Source organism: Pollicipes pollicipes, unplaced genomic scaffold (genome assembly GCF_011947565.3).
Source record: "Pollicipes pollicipes isolate AB1234 unplaced genomic scaffold, Ppol_2.1 Scaffold_2555;HRSCAF=2994_pilon_pilon_pilon, whole genome shotgun sequence".
Classification (NCBI taxonomy): Eukaryota; Metazoa; Arthropoda; class Thecostraca; order Pollicipedomorpha; family Pollicipedidae; genus Pollicipes; species Pollicipes pollicipes.
Window position 1 is genome coordinate 1,905,372 of NW_023596136.1, and position 22,253 is coordinate 1,927,624.

Here is a 22,253-nt window from a genome sequence, read left to right on the forward strand (position 1 = left end):
CATTTGGAACAGGGAGCAAGTAGCGGCAGCCTTGTTCAGCACATCTGAGCCGCTGTGTCGGCAGTCTTGAGCCTCAGTCGATTCTGCTGTGTACCTGACTGGCTGCCGCGCCACAAACACGCCTCAGCGACGGTCTATAATTCATGCTATGTATTCGTGAGATATGCACGACAGTCGCGTCCGGTCCGGCGGCGCAGCGCCGCCGCCGCCGGAGGCTCCGACCCGGACGGCCCGGTCCGTCCCAGGCCACAGATGGAAGCGACCCTCTGCCGGCCGCCGCCTAGGAACTGCTGACCGCCGCCGGCAGTGTCGACCATCGCGCACGGGCGCCGCGCGGGGTCGCGTATCACAAGCGGGCGCCGGCGGCCGGCCGCCGGCGGCCATTTCGGCTCCGTGGCGCGGGTGGTGCACGGAGCGGGCGCACGCGCGGCCGGCCGCCGGGTGACGATGAGATCGAGGCGCAGTATGCACAGGATGAGGGTGAGTCGGCCGGCTGGCCGGCGCTCAGTGGCTGGCCAGGGGGCTGTGCCGCACGCACACGCCCATCATGGGACTGTCCTCGCGCGCGGCGGGCTCGGCGCCGCCTCCTGCCGCACCCAGCAGGAAGCCGGCGTTGGCGTACTGGGCGGTGGGTGGCTCGCCGGGCGGCGGCGGCGCGCTGTCCGCCGGTAGCGTGTTGGCGTACAGGGCGTCGGGGGAGCGGCGCCCGGCGCCCGGCGGCTGCTCGGTGGTGCGCAGCAGCCGGGGGTGCGGGTGGTGGCCGCGGTAGCCAGCCGATGGCGGCGGCCGGTAGGCGCGCGCCCAGCCCGCTGCTGCCGGCCGCAGCGGCGACTGGCAGTCCATGGCGGCCGGCTGCGACAGCGCGTACTCGTGTGAGAGACCGGCTGCCGCCGGCCCCGGCTCGGTGGGGTCACTACGTGTGCGCAGACACTCCGACGAAGGTCCTGCGGGGGCAGAGGTTGGGTCAAATGGGGCAGCGACCGGCATCAGGCACGGGGCCAGGCCTCAGCAGTCACGACAGTCGCATACCACGGATCACCGCGGTGTGTTTGCAATGAATAAGAGAACCACCAAAAGCGAAAATTTTCACTCACGACACAACACATCACAATGCACCTTCGCAGAAACATCGCCTCAGATATCAACCACCGAAGAGAATAAAAAAGCGAGTAAAAGCCTACCTCTGCCCACATTCCGACACGCCTGCGAGGCTCGTCATCTACTTTACCGGACGCTCAACCCCCCCCCCCACCTCTCCCTCTCACACAGTCCCAGCCGGGGTCGCGCCCCGCCACGCACCGGGGTGAGACCGGCCGCCGGCCTCCGCCGCCGGCGTGCAGCGTGGCGACCCGCCCGTGTTGGTGCTGCCGTCGCTGGTCCGCTTAAAGAAGCTGTGCTGCAGCGCCTGGTGCGGCGTGATGCGCGCCTTCGGATCGTACTCGAGCATCTTGAGCACGAGGTCCTTGAACTTGAGGTAGTCGGCGGCGCTGTGACCGAGCTCGCCGAGCCGGCGCTCGCCGGGGCCACCCGTCTCGACGCCCAGCAGCGTGTGCAGCTGGCGAGAGCCGGGCACCCGGTACGGCTCCGAGCCTTTCTTCAGGCCGTACGCGCCGTCCGGCAGCTTGTCGAAGTACTTGCGCGCCTTCGGCGCCTGGTCCAGCATTGCCTTCGGCGGGATACCCAGCACCTCGACGATTTTGTTCATTTGGTCCACCTGGGTCACCGGAGTGGCGGTCAAGGAGCGGTGAGCGAGACGGAGCGGTGAGCTCCTGTCCGAGGCGGGTATTGTGGGAGCGCTGCGAGTCGCGCGGAGCGGGTGATAGACACCACAAACATCGATGGGGCGAGTAACACTGTCATCGCTGTAGAATGTCATTCGATTGACACTCCAACGCGCTCTTCACAGCACAAAGTAAAGCACAGCCTAGCTCCAAATGCGCGCAGACACAATTCCCACAAAGTCCCCCTTAGAAGTCGACGTAGCACCAGCACATGCGATCGTCACGCCCCCACGCGCCCCTCTGCAGCCCTGCAGTCCAGCCTTCCGTGACGCGCGTGACCATCACCGCGCGGTGCGCCGTCACGCCGTGCGGGGAGCGCCCACCTCGTTTGTGCCGCTGAAGAGTGACTCGCCGGTGTGCATCTCGACCAGGATGCAGCCGAGCGACCACATGTCGATAGCCAGGTCGTACGGGATGCCCAGCAGCACCTCCGGCGAGCGGTAGAACCGCGACTGGATGTACTGATACATCTACCGGGCGTCCGCCGCGGACGGTCAGCATGGCAGCAGCATGGCGTGACAAGCAGCAAGCGCGCAACAATTCGACGCGTTTCACTGACAGTATACCGTAAGACAGCAAGTCGTGCTGCGCCCGGGAAGCGAAACCAGCTACAGTTAGCCAGTCGACAGCGGAGACAACATAATCCAATGTTAGCCTGATCGACAGTGGCTCCACCTATCGATTTATCGCTTTCACGTGACCAACAGTGCACCGTCCGTTCGCGGCGTCACTGCCGCAGCGCGCCAAAACTCCCCGTCCACAAGGTCGACAGCAACGTTGTCCCAGGCCTGCGTTCACACGGCCGACAGTGGCGCCGCCACGGCCTGGCGTCTGCGCGGCTGACGGTGGCGCCGCCTCCGGTCCGCGGTCGTTCGGTCACCGGTGGCGTTGTCATACTGCGTGCCGTCGTCCGACGCCCAAATCGTCGGCCGCCGCCGCCGCTGCCGCAGTACTTACCCGCTGGTTCAGCTGGCACGAGCTGCCGAAGTCGACGATCTTGATGGCCGAGCGCTTGGGGTTGCAGAGCAGGATGTTCTCCGGCTTGAGGTCGCAGTGGATGATGTTGAGTTCAGGCGACGCCAGGAAGCGCAGCGCCGTGCACAGCTGCTGCGCGAACTTGCGCGTCAGCGTCAGCGAGACGCCGCTGAACTTGGTGTTGCGCAGCAGGTCGTACAGGTTGTACGAGAGCAGCTCGAACACCAGACACAGGTGGTTGCGCCACATGAAGTGGCGGCGCAGGCGCACTGCGGGCGGAGGGGAGGGATGAGTGTGGGAGGGCGGGGGAGGGGGACGAACATGACATGTGGGTCAGCGACGGACGGCAAACGAAACAGATGTCCGCGCCAGCTGGCACGCACGACCACGTTTCGATTCAGGTCATGCGACAATAACACGGATTGACTGGGCCGACACGTCACAGGCCCTCGTGTCACAACGCCCCAACGCTAGGACCGTTCGCTCCTGACTCCCTCCGCAGACATCCATAGCGCCACCGATTCCCTGCACGGGGCGACCCCACCCAAACGCGCAAATTTACGGCTCAGCCCAGGGCGGCGGATCCCCACAGCGTCGCCGCCTGGCCTGACATGCCTAATGGTCACGTGACGCGATTGACACGGACCAGCGGTCCCGACGGCGGGCCACGCGGCTGAACTCTGACCCCGCCCGCAGCCGGCGCCGGCACCGCGTGACGCCGCGAGCAGTGCGTGCACCGGGTTCCGGCGACGCCGAGCGCCCACGTGAGAGATGAGCCGGGCGACCGTGGCGACACGCGAGCCGCGAATGCGTGAGCAGGTGTACGGTCCCACGAGGTCCCATCCTGTGCCGCGCCGCGCCCCGACCGCCAGTTGTGGCGGTTTAGGCGCGCCATGCCGGCCTGAGTCGCCACACCTGGCCCCGATCCGACCCTGGCGCGGCGCGTGGTTCCCGCCGGGCGGCGCCGCGCGGGGCTCTCACCGCGGGTGTCACACCGCCCACAGAAGCCCCACCGCGCTGGCCGCCGCCCGCTGCCCACCGGCGCCCCGGCTCCACCCCGGCCTTCCCTCCAGCCGGCCAGCTCGCAGCCGACAACGCTGACGGAGGTCTGCCGGCGTTGCCCGCTCCGGACGCGGCGCCGGCCCGGGCATCGCCCAGACAGGCGGCCATGACACTGGCGTCCGGACCCCCGCCCTAGACCGACACGGAGGCGGCGGGCCGCGGCGCACAAAGGCGACCCTGCACGCCGCGTGCTGTCGCATCGGCGCCCGACACAGCCTCAGCGCCCGATTCGGGACGCACGGTACATGCTTACGTAAGAGCGGTTTGTGCCGGCAGCCAGCACGGCACGGCACGCGCGCCAGCGGCGGCCCGGCCGTGTCCGCGTCCGGGGCCGTGGCTCGCGGCGCGGCGCCGCCGGTCTCATCGCTCACCGATGTAGTGCTTGTTCTCTGAGTCGGCGCGGTTCATCGTCTCCAGCAGGCGGACCTCAATCTGCGCCTGGTTCAGGAACGGCTTCTTATTCTTGATTATCTTGATGGCCACGTGGGTCTGCTCGTCATGGTCATACGCTTTCACCACCTAAGGCCGGGTCAGATCAGGTCAGGACAGGTCAGGGCAGGGCAGGGCAGGTGCTGGAGCCCGTTGAGATGCAAGGTCATCACAGGGAGCAAGTCACCGACGGGTGAAACAAATCACTCACATAACCGCTGTCTCGGTGTGGTGCGGGTGTCAGGGAGGAATATCCATACCATGTCGATCATTTATGTAAGTTATAATGTTTTCTAACGAGTCTATTGACGGAAAAGCCACGACACCACAATCCCAAGCGCCAACAAAGTGCCGCCGCCGGCGTTAACTGGGCACGGGCTGCCCGAACACAAATTTTGCTTCTCCAACCATGCGGTGCCTCACTTCATGACACCAGTTGCGGGGCTGTGAAAGCGCAGATGGAAGTGTGTCTAACCAGGCCGGTTCAGCCCGACCAGCTGAGGCCAGAGGGACAGTATGACTCAGCCAGGCCGATCCAAACGGACCAAGTCCCATCGGAGGGAAAGCAGGTCCAGACGGACCGGTCCAAACGGACCAGCTCAGGGTAGGACAGAGCGGCTTGCCCGAACACAACCCGGAGAGCCGTTTGTTTCTCGGGCGTCCGGTAGGGCTGTGATGGCCACACAACTGCACGATGACACAAACACAGGCTTGGTGCAGTACACGGAATCGGACTATTGCACATCATTGCACATCAAAGAGGAAGACGGCGGCTGTCAAGGAAAGAAAACATCACTGGACACACCGGCAGAGCAGCGCGATGTCAAGGCAGAGCAGAGAGGAGGGCGGACAGAAGGGGCCGTTACAGGACAAACAATCCCGTTTTAGTGCCCGATTCTCTACCAGTATCGCAGAACGAATGCCTACGTCCTACAAACAAGAGACACTTGCTTACAGCCTAATTCAACTGTTTCGTGTCGCTGGTGTCGCGTGCAAACAGACCATAAGACACGACTGACACGTGACACACCGACACGGACTAATACATCAAAGGCAGGACCGCCTTTCGCCGCCTTACGCGAGCCAAACTTAACAAAAAGGCATGTCTATGCCCGAGCGACTTGGACCGGCTTGTTGTCATGTCGCCTTGCACCAACATGGCACCCGCTCCTCGGTCCAAATAAGGTATCTATTTACTTTCTGGGCTGCCCCAGCCGTGTCAACTTGGTCGCCACCTTAACAGCGACAAGTCCAAGACCGACAGCAGCGGCTTCCGGAGGAGGAATCCGCTCGTGCGGTACGTCAGCGATTCCCACCCCGCCAGGATGTTGGCTTGCTCAACTCAGCTCATTGGAACAGATCCCCTAAGCGGCACGTGATGTGTTCCGACAGCGAATCATTGTCATTCTAGTTACGTTCAGCGGCCCACCAGGCTCAATGGTGCCTCCCAAGCCTGCCAAAAGGCTGCATTACTGGCATCGATTGCAGATGGAGGGCATATTGGGAACATTTTGCCAGGTTCAAATACTCAGCCACGCCATCGCAATCGTGAAACTGCCGCACTCAACAACACAATCGCATTCGTTGGCCTCATCTCGTCCAGCGGCGCCGACACGGAGCGCCAGCGCGCGCCGCGCCGAGCCCGCCCCTGTACCGAGGCTACTGCGCAGTGGCCGGGCGCGCGCGGCCGTTGTCTGTCTGGTCGGCCCCGTCTGGTCCGGGGAGGTCACGGAGAAAGGAGCCGACACGCGGCCACCGCTTTCCCGCCGCTGGCCGGCGAGCGGCCGGCGCGCCGTTTTTGCCGCACCCCCATGTGGGTCACGGGCGGACGGAGGCCGCCGCTGTCGCCGTCGAGGGGCCGCCAGGGGCCGGTCCGCTGACCGGTGGCGACAGGTGCCGTCGGAGATGGCGCCAGGGACCAGGGGCTAGGGGCACGGACGGACGGCCAGCGGCCACAGGGGACAGCCGAGCCGGACACCAGGAGTGCACGGGACTGAACTGAGATGTGCCGGGCACCAAGCAGCGAGACTGTGGTGCTGGCGGGGTGGCGATCGCACGGATAACGCGGCGGAGTCCGTAGCGTGAGAGCCCGTGTGTTGCTATTCGGCTGTGCTTAGAATTCGCGTGCTCGCGGGCTTGCAGCGTTTAGTTGCATCAGGCGCCTCGCGAACCATGTGTGGTGGGGACTAGCAGCACCGCTACCATGCGCTTCCCGGCGTACCATCCTACAAGGCACCACAGCCCAAACATTGTCCGCACATACTTCCCGGCGTACCATCCCACAAGGCACCACAGCCCAGGCATCGTCCGCACATACTTCCCGATGTACCATCCTACAAGACACCACAGCCCAAACATCGTCCGCACAAACTTCCCGGAGTACCATCCCACAAGACACCACAGCCCAAACATCGTCCGCACAAACTTCCCGGAGTACCATCCCACAAGACACCACAGCCCAAACATCGTCCGCACAAACTTCCCGGAGTACTATCCTACAAGGCACCACAGTCCAAACATGGCCCGCAAATACTTCCCGGAGTACTATCCTATAAGACACCACAGCCAAAACACCGTCCGCACATACTTCCTCAGCTGCCATGAGCGCCAGCTGAAGGCCTTCAGCGTCACGTACCTGGCCGAAAGAGCCCTTGCCAATCAGGGAGTCGATCTCGTAGCGGTCCAGGAACTTCTCGCCGTTCTTGATGACGTAGTCGTGGTTGTCGTCGTCGTAGCCGTCGTTCAGAAGCCGTCGCTCCTTCTTGTGGCCGCCTTCTTCCCGTTGGCTTTGCTGACGCCGCTTCTTAGTGTAGTACACCTGATCAACGACAGATGGCAGCAGGTTAGGGTGTGACACGCAGGTGATGGCGGTTTATCACAGTTAATAACTGCACGAACACTGCAGAGCAGCGTAGAAAACACGGTGCACGGATTCCACACACCACGCAGTCTAAGTATGACTCGAATACAATCTATTACACACATCTGTGGCACAAATACACATTCAAAATCCAACGCAGGCGTTTACTTTGCAACGCGGCTGACAGGAGCAGAATCATTTTACCGGATTTGGTCCCAACAATTTATGTACGCAGTTTTCCTACCGCAGACTGCAAGTGATTCATTTTTGTAATCGTGCGCCAGTTCCCAGCCTACTGTAATTCCTACGGCGCAGGGGCAGTGGACACGCGGGTGCGACATGAACACGCAGAAAACACCTTTCCAAACATCACAAACTGAAAGTGAAAAAAGAATAAAGCGATTGCATGGGATCTGGTGACGTTGCTGGTCAGCATCTTCATACTATGAAACACTGGCATCGTAGCTGTTACAGGACAGAAATATTTTGGAGTTATGCAGTCTGAGCGTTTTCTCAGCAAGTCCAGAAGAAACCGTAGGCACGCACGCTCGCCAACACTGTGCGTGCATCGCAGGTACTGTGCGCAAGTAGAGCACGTGGCCACGTGCGCTAAATATTTGAGTTTATATGTCAGGGCCGCCAGGCGACGCATGCGTCTGTGCTATCTCAGTCCTCCGGCTACACAGCCGTCCCGACAGGCGGCTGGCCTGTCCCTGCCACCAGCAGCACGGGTCGAGCGGACCGAGCGCGCCACCCCACCTGTCCACCGGGCGGCTAGGAGCGGTCCATTTGACGGCGAGCGGCCGCTACCCAAACCGGCTGGGCGTGTTCCGGCCGGGCCGCCGCGCCTGAGCCGTGACACCGGGCACGGAGCCGGCCGGCCGCCCCGCCCGGCCGGGGCCCCTCCAACGGCCGGCCGACCACATCCGGATCAGTGCACCGTTCCGGCGACACATCAGAGGCGGCGACGCGGCCGCGAACGGGGCCGGGGCCGGTGCCGGGCGGAGCGGCCGGCGGCGGCGGCGCAGCATCACGTGCGGGATGCGGACAGGCGGCCGATTCGACGAGCAGACTGACCGACCGCAGACTGCCACCGGCGTACGAAGACGAGTAAGGGCGGTTTGGGCAAAGCTGATGGGCTCTGCTCACGACGAAACACGACAGGTGTTTAGGGGGGAAGAACCGATCCGCCACCCGCGCCTGTTTGTACATAGCACGGACTCGGACAGAAGCCCCGATCTACCCGGCACCGGCCGGCTCAGACTGTGATAAGGCCAGGCGCGAGCCGCAGCCGACCAGCCATCGCCAGCTGGTGGACTCACACGGCACGGCACGGCACGGTACAACACGACACGGCCTGCATCGGGGTGGCACTTGGAGTGCAGCGAAGACAAGCGCGGCACGTGCGCGACTGAGGACACGCCACGACGCCAGAGCCCCGGCAACAGCCGCACACCCCGCCACCTCGGTCAGAGCCGCGCCTGTAGTGCCAGATCTCCCATTCATTCCCGATCCAAGCAGATGCGTATGGTAACCGGCGTGCGCTTTTGCATTATTCCACCAAGCATGTCGTCAAATAGCATTGCTATTATGGGGCATGACAGGAGGGAACCGAGGCGGCCGACCACCGGATCACCGTCCCAGCCGGGTGGGCCGGCGCATTGGTCCGGTCGTGCCGACCCTCTTCTTCCTGGCTGGCCAGCGGACGGGCCGGGTAGCGGGCCTCACGCCAGACTGCCGCCGTCTTCGGCCGTCCCAGTTCGCCTCGGTCAGGGCCGACCCATCGGCAGACGGGGCCACCGACAGCTCGTCAGAACGACACCACTTCCGCGACATCAGACCTCCTCTAGCACAGCGCTGGGTGCGATCGCTCCATAACGGCGGCATGCCCTTTGGCTATCGCTCTTGGGCGTTTATGTTCCTGTCCATTGACACAACTTGTGACAACAGGCATGGACGTGTACGCGCTTAACAATCACAGACGGGGTTTGTAGCTTTTTCTGCTCGTGACGCACCTAAGTCGTGATCTGTCCTTGAGGCAAGCCCTAAAATTAATTCGATTTCATCCCCGGCTCTACTATAACTGCAATACAAGGCATTATTTCGTTACATATGATAGCGGTTTCAGGGCGCGCAATCACAAAACGAAACGACTTCGCTTCATGTGTCTCTGCCCTTGCCCACCCAGAATGTCACCTGCGGAAGATATGCCATATGGTTCCTCGCTCCCACCTGTTGTGGTACGCACTCTGGTCCACCACATGACACCCATGTCCGGCGCGCGCCGCCGCACCATACTCTGTACACCGGTCAGCACCGGTCACAACACACCTCGTAATCCAGCCATTAAGGCACCGCATGGAGCGCGTCCGTGCCACGCGATACCACTTCAGCACGCCCGGCTGCGTCTTCACGCTGGCATCATCAACGCCGGCGCGGCGGCCAGCCGCCGACCCAGCACCAGCCTGACGAGCTGACCCTCACACCAGGCCGACGCCGGCGCGCTGGCGGCCGGCCAGCTGGTGTGGCCGACGTACGCCGCACGCTGCGCAGCCGGAGCCCTGCTCCCGGCGACCCTGGCTGCCGGCGCCCGGCACTGTTGTGCTCTGTGGGTGCAACGCCGGCGCTGCAGACGGCGGTGGCGGCGGCGGCGGCAGCCGGGTCTGTGGTGCCGGCTCCAGCCCGATGTGACCTGACCAGCTGGCGACGGCGAGCGGCGGCCGCTCGGACCGGGCCGGCTCGCAGTGACAGGCCGGGGACGGGGTACCGAGCGGGACCGGCGGTCCCAGCCGGCTCGGCTGATCAATAATGCGCAACGGGGCAGGCGCGGCGCCGCCGGACTCGGTCAGGGCCGCCGGCGGCGCCGCCGGCCGTCAGGCGCGTCTCGACCATCAGAGGCAACAGGCGCCCAGAGCAGGCGGTGCGGGCTGGACCGCACGGTACACGCTATGCGACACAGACCAGACCAAACGGTACCGACCGGACCACGCAGAACAGACCATAGGTACAGACCGGATCAGGCGGTACGGACCAGTCGACAGGGACCACATGCCTACAGATCGGCTCAGCAGATTCCAGGTCCAAATCAGATCAGCGGAATAAACGGTCCTCGTCGGCTCGGGAGACGCCCCAGAAGGGGCTGCCGTAGCATGTGAGATTGGCGATGTGAAGGATACCCCCGAGTCGGCGCAGGGCCTATCTTTGCGGCACGTCGCTTCTGTCTGGAGCCGCTCATCGACCGGTGGTATGGAGAAGACGGCAAGAAGCGGTTCCCTCCCGCCTATGGACATTCCCACTCCCACCAGCGCAAACAGCGTCAACACTCAGCTGAATGACGCTCCCCCCCCCCCCCCCCGAGAGGGGAGGAGACGGCCAATCATTCATCCAGTGTTGGCGAGCATGGACCCAGTCACTACAGAAACATGCCGTCACTTGTGTGAAGCTGCTTCCGAGAGAATGTGAACGTTAACTGACTTTTGTACGATTTGGTAAGATCTGGTTCTGGACGGAATTGAATGTCCCATCCGGTTGTCAGGCAGCGTGGTTGTGGATAACACCCGCCGACACGACATTCGGCTCTCCTCCTCCAGCGTCCAGCACGCCGGCGGCAGACAAAGCCCCGGCGCCGCGTGCACGCTCGGGACGGGCATGACGCAATGCCTGAGATGCCGGACGCGATTCCTAGCCGAAAACGGAGCGCCAGTTTTCGCGGAGCGCTGGCACGCAACTGCCTGACATTCATGCAGCGGCGCCCGGCGCACTCCACAGGGGAAATAAGTGCACAGTCCTCGCCGCCGGCGTATTTCGGGGTTTAGGGACGGCCCGGCCGGCTTTAAGGGGACGGCCCGGCCCGACTGTGCGGTAATCTGAGCGGCAAGACTGAACCCTTGGCTTTACGGAAGGATTGAAACTGGGTGTTGTTACCATACATGGAATCATTGTTCGGGCTTTCGACCCGTCTAGTGTTAGTATGCGCACATGGCATAAGTGCATACTAACATACCAGGCGAGAACGACAGTCCGAGCACGCATTTCGTCCTTAAACCAATGGGTTCTAGTCCAGCCCAAAGAGTTAAGTGTCATTGGCGCTTATTTCAGTATGTGCGATCCACATGGCTGAATCGGATGCAATTGGCAGCATGTGGCCACATGGCCGCATGGCTAGATGGTTATCACATACCATGTGATTCTGACAACGCTTTGACATTCCCAAGATTTACAACATGGACCAGTCTAAGCAATTCGATTGCTGCGTTCGTCAATGGCCGGGATACGTCACTGTTTCTGTAAGCAGCTCCACGCCGCAATCGTCAAATGTCAAATATTCATATGCAATTAGACTGGCAGCTTGCAGCGCACGCAAAATTTTCTCTGGCGCTACTCATCGCGATTTGGTGATTTTCGTTTGTTATAGGGTGTAGAGCCAGTAAGAAACTCCACTTTTAATCCCTAAAGCAAGCGTTCTGCTGATTGGACCGGATAAACCCATTGCTATAAGTCATCAGCCAAGGTCGAATAGCGGTGCAACCAGGTGCGGGCTCTGCAAACACGCCGAACAAAGCACACAATTCAGTCAGGCAGCCGGCCAGTCGAGGCCCTCTGCGGGCGTCGCACGTCTCTGCCGTCGCCGCGCCGAGTCAGCGGGCGCGTCTCCGAGACGCTGTGGCCGCACCTGTCGACGCGGCGACGGCGGGCCGCTGAGCGATCGGCGACACCACGCCGCGGCCGCCGCCCGCCGTGCCCGTCTCGCCCGGGTAGCGGTTTCGGGGCGGCGCCGGCCAGCCGGCCGGCAGGTGCCTCCCCCGCCAGCCGCGCAGTGGACTCGCCCGTCCGCCAGGTGCGCGCGGCCGGCCGATGTTTGGCGGACGGCGGCGGTGACGTCAGCGCACGGACAGCGGCCGCCCGCCCCCGCCGAGCGGCGAGCGGCGCGCCGCCCCCGCCCGCTCTCACCGGCCGGCGTCGCGGCGGCGGCCCATGGGGCGGAGGCGCGGCCGACACGGCAGCGCTCGGCGCGCCAGGGCCAGCCCGGCGGCCGCATGGCAACAGCTCGCTGTCAGTCACCAGACCACACCGCGGGGCGGGATCGGCGCCACGACCGCCACGCCGAGTCCCACGAAAGATTTGACTGGTCGGAGAATCCTGCCAAGCGCGTCTTCGCCACGGTTCCCCTCTGCCTCCTCCCGTCCTCCTCCGTCTCCCCCTCCACCCGTTTCCACGCGCACGCACCTCGTTGATGTGCTTGTACGTCTTGATGAGGTCGAGCGTGAGCTTGCGCAGCGGTGCCTGCGTGGGCTCACGGAACCGGTACGGAATGCGCGCCTGCATGGTGAGCAGATCCGGTCCAGCGACGACGGGGGGCGCCGGTGGCATCGGCCCCCCGTCGGCCGGCGGCGGCGGCGGCGGTGGCGGCGCCGGCGGCGCCTCGGCCGGCGCGTTGGTAGTCGGCACCATGCGTGGCAACAAGGGCCCGTTGCGGGGCCTCAGTTGGTCTGAAACGCAGTGGAGAGTGGGGTCAAGGCCACGGCCGGTAGACTGACCGCCAGTGACCGCGCTCGGCACCTGGACGGTTGGTGTCGAGAGGTCAGACGACAGCAGCAGGCAGCGGGCACACCACGTGAGACCACAGCTGATGAAATGGGAGGCCAGCGCATAGGAAGAACGCAGGATGCGGCGGCTAAAATGAAACTGCCAGCGCAAGGACAACTGCCTGCTGTTGCACAAACACTGTGTGACGTGCGCATTGTATCATGTCGTAGGTCACAGCGCATTACAACGCAGCAGACAGCACAACAACAGACAGAGACAAAACAGCGGCTAAAGCGACACCACCGAAGCGACAAAGCGACACCGCTGACAATTGCCGACAGCACGGGCCCAACCAGCCCACTCGATCACTAATCCCATCCGCAGTCACCTTGATACGGCCGCCGCCGTCAAGGCCCTGGTCGTAACACCATGCACGGCACAGCATCGGCATGCTTCCACGGCCGGAGCCGCACCAGCCTACACCAGACGACGGCAGGGCGCCGGGCCGCCGCGGCCGGCAGATGTGCGAGCTCCTGCGGCCGTCGCCGGGCCGCCACTGGCGCGGCCCTGCGCACCCCTGCGCCCCCGGCCGGCAGGTGGCCGCGGAGGGGGCCTTCTCCATGGCGCTGGGGTTCGCCGCCCCGGGTGGCGGCCGCCGGCGCCGGCATCGCGCGCAAACACGCACCCGCAGCCGGCCGGGCCGCGGCCGGGAGGCGCTCTTCCGTCGCGCCGCGCCGGCCCTGTTTACCGGATCACCGCTGTTTGTCGGGTGGCCGCCGGCGCAATAGGTTGATGGGTCCCGAACAGCGTGTGTGAAAGCAGAGCGTGACAAGTGACACAGGTTCCACCGTGCCGTGCTTTGCGTGAAATAGCGTCGAAGCCCATTTCCGGATTTCAGCCCATTCAACACGAATGCTTTTGCGTTTAGGTTCATATAAAGCATGACTCAGAAGCCTGAATGCCCCAGCCCCACTCCCACACAAACGGGATTCCATGGGAAAATATTAATTTGTACAAGGTTGAAAGGGGTAAAATAAATACCACCATGATCTTGGCCTGTCATTGCCATTTTACAAATAATTTGGACTCACTCTGAGGTAAGTTGGGTAGATTGCCACGTCTTTATTGCACGCCTCCCTTTTCCCCGCTGCATGCGCGTTAAGGATTGTTCTGAGAGACCGCTCACCATGAACATACGCCAAATCATTCGAAAGCTGCATCCGAACCACTAGCAGGGCGGGTTCCATGTGCACAACCATCACTGGCATCGGTGGCGTCCGAACCAAGGCAGCTCCCGGAAGATATTTTGCCCGTGCAAATCATCAACACAAGTACAAGACCAGCAATCCGGGGATGCACCCCTGGGGATGGTCGATACACAATAACAAGAGCTTTTCCTCGCACCGCGGACCCGCCACTCAGGTGCTGTCACCTTCCTCCCTGCTCGGCGGATACTTTGCTACTGGTCTTTTCGCTGGTTGGGATAGCGAAGGGATTATTGCGGTGCTGTTCCACGCTATAAATAACACGAGCACCCAGTACCGGGACCAGACTCATGCTGAGATATTTGTGCGCGATTGCGGACCGAAGGTGGGACCAAAGTCAGGCTTCTGGTTCCGAAGCCGAATCCCCAGCCAAGAAAACGTCATGAAGCCCCAGTCGAAACCGAAGCTGGTGGCTTTGATATTCTCAATTGCGAAGCCGAAGCTGACGCCAGTGGTTCCGTACCTTTAGAACGTGAAGCCAGACCCGGAATCACTGGTTTCGAAGTTTGTACACACGAAGCCGAAGCCACAGTCGACAGTTTCAAAGCCGAAGCTGAACACATCAGTAACAAGTCACAAAGCCGAATTCGAAGCCGCATTCGAATCCGAATCTGACGTAAGCCGCAGTTTTGCGACACCAAAGCCATTTTTGCGTTAGCCTAAAACTACACGGGATTTGAAAATATCATCAGGGTTTCGCAGAGCAAGTGAGAAAAGGTGTTAGCTTCCGGATGGCATAATTGATATACATTGTTCCCGTTTTCTATGTTGGTTGTACATAACGTTTTATACGTTTGTCCTTCAGCTATTGTTAGATGATAACCAGGGGTTTCGATTTCTCAAAATGGTTGGGGGAGGGGAGAGAATCGTGAAAGTCACCGAAAAGGGACAGGTGCGAAAAACTTCTGGGATTTCATCAACTTTACGTTTATGTGAATATACGTATATACTGAGCGCTAAAATGCATTTATCCACAGCAATCACATAGCAAACCCGCCGTTTGTTTCAGCTGTTTAGAAGCACGCCACTTTTGTGTAAGAGACGGGGTGCAGTTGCACCTCTCTTTTGCATACTGAAGTGTGAAACATGCGTATAGATGCCATTGTGCACTAAGGTAAGTTGTTAACTATTTATCTATGCAGTTACAAGAATGGATTGTCTAGAATGTACGTGCCCATGGCAATCATTTTACAAGCAAGTTCGCGGCAAATCAAAATTTAATCGGCGAAATACACGCACTTCAGTCAAACAAAACGTAAGTGCTTCTCCACGCATCGTTTAAGACAATGGCCCTCAACCATTCCGTAACTACGCTCAGGCAAATTCTCTTATGTTTGGCATGGCTTTTCCTCGTTCATTCCAGTCAATACACACTGCGAGCCTGCTGTACTCCTGAGGTGCACTACTCCAAGCTATTGTACCTTTGAACGGAAAGCGACACTCCCGATCCTGCTATAATTCGAACGTGTGGCCGACCAAACCCCGGTGTTGTCAATGTCATGGGCAATCCACTTTGATTGTGATAGCGTTATTAGTTGAGCTGGCTCTTTAGTGGCTGTGTGCCTATAATGTTGCGTGCATACTGCGTCCTCAATAAGCTCACCCAAGTCAGTCAGCCTAACCACTTCTGGACGGCACTGACGACGATAGTACATTCGGAGGCCCGCTATCACTTTAGCCGACCTGATCGGCCGAGCTCACCCACGCTCAGCCAGCCTGACCACTTCTGGACGGCACAGACGATGATAGTACATTCGGAGGCCCGCTATCACTCTGGCCGACCCGGTCGGCCGAGCTCACCCACGCTCAGCCAGCCTGACCACTTCTGGACGGCACGGACGATGATAGTACATTCGGAGGTCCGCGGTCACTCTAGCTGACAAATGATTTTCAAACCTGTGACTACAACAGAGATGCAGTAGAAGAGCGCATTCGGCGGCAATAGTGATGACAATGTTTGACGCATAAGGTCCTTTGGCTTTAGATGGCGTTGATGAAATAGCGCGACTGAAATCCCTGCGCCCTTCTGCACAGGTCTATAAAGTTGTGGTGTCCATCACGGGGTTCAACAAAAAAATAACACCCAAGGCTATTGCACCTTTTTCAGCAAGTCTTAATACGATAGTGTGCGTGTGTGGGGGGGGGCGGGAGGGGGCATAGAGTTAACAAAGCCCCCCGCAGGAAAAATCATCGGACGTGTTCCTCTTCGTCTCATTATTTTTTTAGCCTGCTCCAATTTCAACAGAAGCTTGAAGCTACCGGAAGATGCAATTCTGTTCGCATTTTCAACTCAAGAAACTGAAAGAGCCTGCCGTTAAATAACTACACAGGATACAGCTTTTTCATCATTCTCTTATCTTCCTTTTACAATGGCTCGGTGTTTTTCTTTTTTAACTAATCGCACTAAGGGCTTTCGCCGTTTTTCTTCCACAGCGATAGGTAGTGAGGACCCAGTGAACGTACACTGCAGCTCGGCACGGGATCAAAGCCGTATATTGACATTGTCATCCCATGAATCTGGGAATGCGCTACTTCCATTCAGAATTTATTAGTGAAGAAAATCAGATCCGATAGTCATGAACATGCGCGCTTGCAAGCCTTAGGAACAAAACCCGACGCCCGGCATTGCGGGCTCCGAAGGGCGCACGGTGTCGGCCCGCTCCCCAGCTGACACCAGGCGGTGACCAACGGTTGGATGACAACGATGACGCGCCAGAAAGAAAACACCTTCGAACGCTTTAAAACATCAATTAGTACGTTTAGAAGACAGTCCAAGCGAATACATCACCTGCACGAGTTTTTTATTGTCAATAAGAACGAATTAGCATTGACAGCACTGCGAGGGCGTGCTGAAATCTAGTGGGGGGAAATGGAAAAGTGGAAGCGAAATTTCCATTTCCGTGTTGTTGTAACCTTTAAGCTGTTCAAAGCCAACCAACCTCAAATTATAAAGCTGAAATGTACACCCCAGTCTAATCTTGAAAGATGCGAATTCATTTTGAAAAAAACTTTCGGAGGGATTATTTCACATTGGTTGTTCTCGCGCCCGGTGCCCTCCGTCTGGTGCATTCTTCATTTTATTTGGCCTTTCTTACCTTTGAAGCAATTAGTACAAAATCTTCTATAAGTTTGATAAAATTTCTAACTCGTCTTTGTAGTGTCCTGCATGTACTTGGACTCCAGAACGTTGGGGACCAAACTCGCCATGGGAGGGGGGGGGGGGGGAGCAGATTGGACAATGGATGGGGCGGTGGCCCATCCGAAAGAATACAAATCGACAGCCGTGATGATAACTCACCCTGAGAAAGACAGGCTGGCTTTTGGCTTTCAGCTGTGCATGCGTCGCAAACATGAGTGGTTGTGGTTGCATAAGACATAAGGTGAAACATTGCTTTCGTGAAGTAAGTCACAACTGTAGTGAAAAAGTCATCATAAAACCAAAGCCAACAGTTCAAGATCGCAAGAAAACTGGAACCATAAATCAAAATTTGTTCGACGCCGAAGCCAAAGCCGACGCCAGCCGTACAAAATGGCTCAAAGCTAAGCCCGAAGCAACTGGAGGAAAACCGCGCCTTTGCAAAGCCAAAGTCGAGGTCAGTTTTGTCCCCACGCCTGTTCAAAACGCATCTCACGAGTCTCCGGCATACATGCACCGGATTGGGGGGAGGGGGCAAGGGGCAGGGGGCAGGGGGCAGGGGGCAGGGGGCAGGGAGCAGCTCCCCACCCCTCCCCTAGCTCCTGGCAACAGGAAATGTTCATCTTTTGTGCAGAGCATGAAAAAACGTGACGAAAATTACGTTGCCTCCTCGCAATTCGCATAGGATTCTCCGCCTTCACAAATAATGTAACTTCAAGTGGAGTCCGGATGTTCTCAATACGTTATTAAATGTCTACTCAAGTTCGAACTGAAGCAAGCATCTTATGCAGACGAATTGATGGGCATGAAGTTCACGGACAAAATATATCAAAATAAATTGTCTTACTAGTCTTGCACCGAGTCAGATAGTGTCATATTCTTTAAACGAATATTCTGAAATCATCCAACATAGGAACACGTGCACGAGACCACATGCGTTAAATTTCGTTAACTTACGTCATAGGCGGCACGAAGTTTTCAAATCTTCGAAACTCGTGACCATGTGAGGAGATGCAGAAACTCGTTATTTGCGACGTAATGCATCTATTTCTATAGCTGGAGCCACTGCTGGAGCCGTTAAGTGAACTTCTCGCTCACAAATCAAGCTGGTCCTAGCCCACATAGTACAGATAAGTACAGGTTCTCAGGTTCACATAGAGAAGTACAGGTTCTCAAGTACTTATATGCTTAACTTCATGTTTAGCCAGTGATACACTGAGCAAATTATACTGATATCGCCACGCCGCTTAGGAAAATAATACGAGTTAGATAACCGTTCCCTGTAAATGCAACCTGACAAACAACACGAGATTACACCATTGCCCTTCAACCTTGCAAACACAACTGCGGATATCTATCACGTGAAAATACACCAGGGCACCTCTGCTATGCGTCATCTCTGGTACTTGTGGAATATTCGCGTGCGCTTTAGCGCGTGGTTTTACTATTTGCTTACGTAGTAAATAACTAAAACAAAGGCGCGTGCCGTTTAAATTTCAAGCGAAGTAGGCGGTTGACTGCGGAGGCTGCGGCTTCCTCGTACAAATTCAGCGTAGTGGTGTCGGTTCGGGGACAAACCGGTATTTAGCTCTCGTTCAATGCGCCGTCAGAAAGTTAATGCTGGTTTTCACGAGACTCACTCCCACTCCTTCCCGCCTCATCCCAGCTTTGATAATGTGATGGCCCGAAAGTCATGCGACTTATGCCGGTAAACGACTGCCAATACAGCAGACCTCGTCTGACATGGTTCAGCGACTGCAGTACAGTACAGGAATCATTGACCGAAGCGTTAACAAATAACGTAACTTGTTTATGTCTCAGCAGTTCCCAAAACGTTTCATCCGCTTACACAAGACATTGCAACACCATGGGAATGCAATATCCTAACCATGCTTACACTCGTGAGGGGCGCTGGTGGCGCAGCAGCTTCTCTGGGTCTCACTGGCGTCTGAGAACACAGGGGTACGGGTATCGACTCTCGCGGTCCCAGCTCTTCTTGCCAGGGTGAGATACAGACGACACCATTTCGTATCAGATGCTGAGTGCTCAATAAAACCCCAACGATGACGACTGAATCTGGAAAACATTTCAGAACTTGCCACACATGTGTTCCATTTCCCGGCCACTAGTTTTCCAACCCATTCCCACGCACATTCTGCGAACTTCGTTCCTAAACTCCCGTCACCCATCCAGCCGCGTAGCTGCAAATTGGGCCAACGAGTTCGATCAGCCCTAACACTCATCATTAAAAATCCTCCAACAGCGCTGGGGTCTGGACGCCGCCAACTTCGGTAATACCCTGTCTACACGCCCGATCCTTGTAGCACTAGCTTATCCTGACCGCTTCGACACGATCGGGCAATCTTCGCCGGCGACCACAAGCCACGCCGGAAACTACGCATCAAACCTGCGCCGCGGGCAAGGCCCCGCCCACCGCGGTGCTCCATCCATCAAGCCGCTTCACCGATCCGCGTCCGAATCCGACGCGTTGTTTACCGGCTCCGACTCTGGGCGCGGAGCGGCGGCGCGGCCGTGGCTTTGGCGCGTGACGCAGCACCGGCGGCGGATCAATAGCCTGGCAGCCGACGACGCGGCGGCCGCGCGCGGCTGGCCGGTACGCAGATCGGCGGCCGGCCCGGTCACTGAACCGCAGGCCGGGACGCGGCCGGGCTGTCGATACGGGCGGCGGCCGAGGGCAGCGGCCGGCGGCGCCGCCGCGCGGACCGGTGCGGCACAGATGGCGGCGGCCGGCCGGCTCGTCAGCGCCGCGCCGCGCCCGCCGCGCGGACAGAAGCACGGCGGCTCCCGGGTCGGCGCCGACTGCATCGCACGCGGCGCCGGGCACGCCCGGCCAGCCCGGTGATGGAGCCGGGGCTGACGTCATGACGTGGCAGCAGCCGGCCACGCGCGCGCCGCGTGCACCGCGCTAGCTGGAGGGCCGGTTTGGGCTCGGTGCGTGTCGCCGTCGGAGCGGATTGGCCAGGCTCAGCTGTGCACCGGCCTGACCCACAGCGCCTGGCCCTTTTAAAGAGGGGGGGGGGGGGGCGGGGAAGGGGTGCAGCGGGCGGACAGCTCGGCGATGGGCCTAGAGCGTGCGACGACACACAGCTGTTGTCGCGTCGGCCGGCCTCCACCTGGTAATCCCACACCCTCCAACTGCTGGGATCGAAGCACATGTCTGATTGTCCGGCACGGTGCAGACGCACACCACGGACGGGCGGTAAGGCTCGGCGGCCGGCGCTCCCAACGTGCAGTTACGGGCTGCGCAGGACAAACCGTTTCACATGCGTCACGTCAAAATGTGCTGAACTCCAAAGGAGAGGGGGAAGGGGTTCGGAATCGACTCCGGATAGGCCCAAATTTTCAATGGATTGAGCTAGAATCTTTCATTCCCGAACGTAAGTCTTAAACGGAGCCATACTTTGGTCTAACGCATAGGTTGTAATCATCGTTGAGTTGACTAAGACCGGGGTACATTTAGCAACAAATATTCTGACAGCTGTTATAAGTGTCAGAACATGAAACACCGGACATTTTGTGGCCTTGGTAAGAAATAAATATGCTAAATTAGCTATCATCACCCACAGAGCGGTTTATCTCGTACGTCATCGTCACCGGAATGGTCTTCGCAAGGCACCACTTCTTCTCGCGCAAGAATCGCAGTCTGCCTAATACTGAGCTGTGCTGCTCGGATTCGTAATCGGACTAGGCCTATCGCGCTGTTGGTTGGCACCAGAATCGATTCCGGTGAAGCCAGATCAAACACATGTATGCTCATAGTTGCCCGAATTACTTGAAGTTGCCGCCAGCGTGCTTCGTGGCTCATAAATGAGCGCATTAGTCCATCAAACTGACGGCGAAGAAGTAGCCGTTGTCCCAGATGTCCCGATAGCGACGACCAAAACATGTCTGGGGTGCCCGTTGGTCACCAGTGTCACCAGTGGAGTGCCACGTGGTCACCAGTGTCACCACAGTAGAGTGTAGTAGTGTCTGATGAGTCCCGTGATAAGATCTGGCGCGAGGTGAGAGTCTGTCCCAGGCGGAGCTTGTTTTCTCCCCCCCCCCCCCCCCACTATCCCATTCCATGTCGTCCAAAATTGTCCCAATAATGATCATCTAGCCCATTTCAAGCGTTTTCTTTTTTCACAAACCTGTTCCACACGACAACGTCCGATATCACGATGGCGTCCAGTTTATCGGATATCGCAACGGCATATTTCATGAGCACCGGTGAGTTAACGGAACAGCGATAGAAAACCCCAAGCCCCCGCATCCCCTTCCCGTAACCTTAACCTTGACCTATTGATCTGTCGAACCGCCAATCGTGACCCAGTCGGAGCGACACGACCGCCACCCGCCACACCGCCGACACATGACTGACGCGGGAGCCGCCGTCGGGCGGCGGCGGCGCTCCGCCAGGTGTTCGTCCGCGTGCCTGGCTGCAGGCTGAACTGCACCGGCGGCTGTACCAGGCTGCGACGCTCCCCCGAGCTGCACCGGCGGCTGTACCCGGCTGCGGCGCTCCCCCGAGCTGCACCGGCGGCTGTACCAGGCTGCGGCTCTCACCCAAGCTGCACCGACGGCTGAACCAGGCTGCGGCGCTCCCCCGAGCTGCACCGGCGGCTGTACCAGGCTGCGACTCTCCCGAGCTGCACCGGTGGCTGTACCAGGCTGCGGCGCTCCCCCGAGCTGCACCGGCGGCTGCACCAGGCTGCGGCCCTCCCCCGAGCTGCACCGGCGGCTGTACCAGGCTGCGACTCTCCCCCGAGCTGCACCGGCGGCTGTACCAGGCTGCGACTCTCCCCCGAGCTGCACCGGCGGCTGTACCAGGCTGCGGTTCTCCCCCGAGCTGCACCGACGGCTGCACCAGGCTGCGGTTCTCCCCCGAGCTGCACCGGCGGCTGTACCAGGCTGCGGCGCTCCCCCGAGCTGCACCGGCGGCTGTACCAGGCTGCGGTTTTCCCCCGAGCTGCACCGACGGCTGCACTAGGATGCGGTTCTCCCCCGGGCTGCACCGGCGGCTGTACCAGGCTGCGGCGCTCCCCCGAGCCGCACCGGTGGCTGTACCAGGCTGCAGTTCTCCCCCGAGCTGCACCGACGGCTGCACTAGGCTGCGGCGCTCCCACTTTCCGTCTGACCCAGCTTCAAAAAGACGTGGCGTAGGCGTTGCGTCATCGCGCCCAGCCAGGTGTCGGTCGCAGCGCGTAATCCACAGCTGG

The 22,253-nt window shown here is 59.6% G+C and overlaps 1 protein-coding gene across 1 annotated transcript; it reads right to left on the reverse strand.

The window, feature by feature from the left end:
• Positions 1 to 504: 504 nt before the first annotated feature.
• LOC119107423 (dual specificity tyrosine-phosphorylation-regulated kinase 1A) lies at positions 505 to 19,417 on the reverse strand. Its single transcript, XM_037230861.1, has 9 exons — positions 17,992 to 19,417; positions 12,334 to 12,596; positions 6,883 to 7,065; positions 4,190 to 4,337; positions 2,739 to 3,025; positions 2,105 to 2,251; positions 1,300 to 1,714; positions 821 to 944; positions 505 to 658 (listed from the first exon to the last, which is right to left on the reverse strand). Exons 2-9 carry the CDS (start codon positions 12,556 to 12,558, stop codon positions 505 to 507), a joined length of 1,683 nt encoding a protein of 560 aa, XP_037086756.1. The 5' UTR covers positions 12,559 to 12,596; positions 17,992 to 19,417.
• Between the last annotated feature and the right edge of the window lie 2,836 nt (positions 19,418 to 22,253).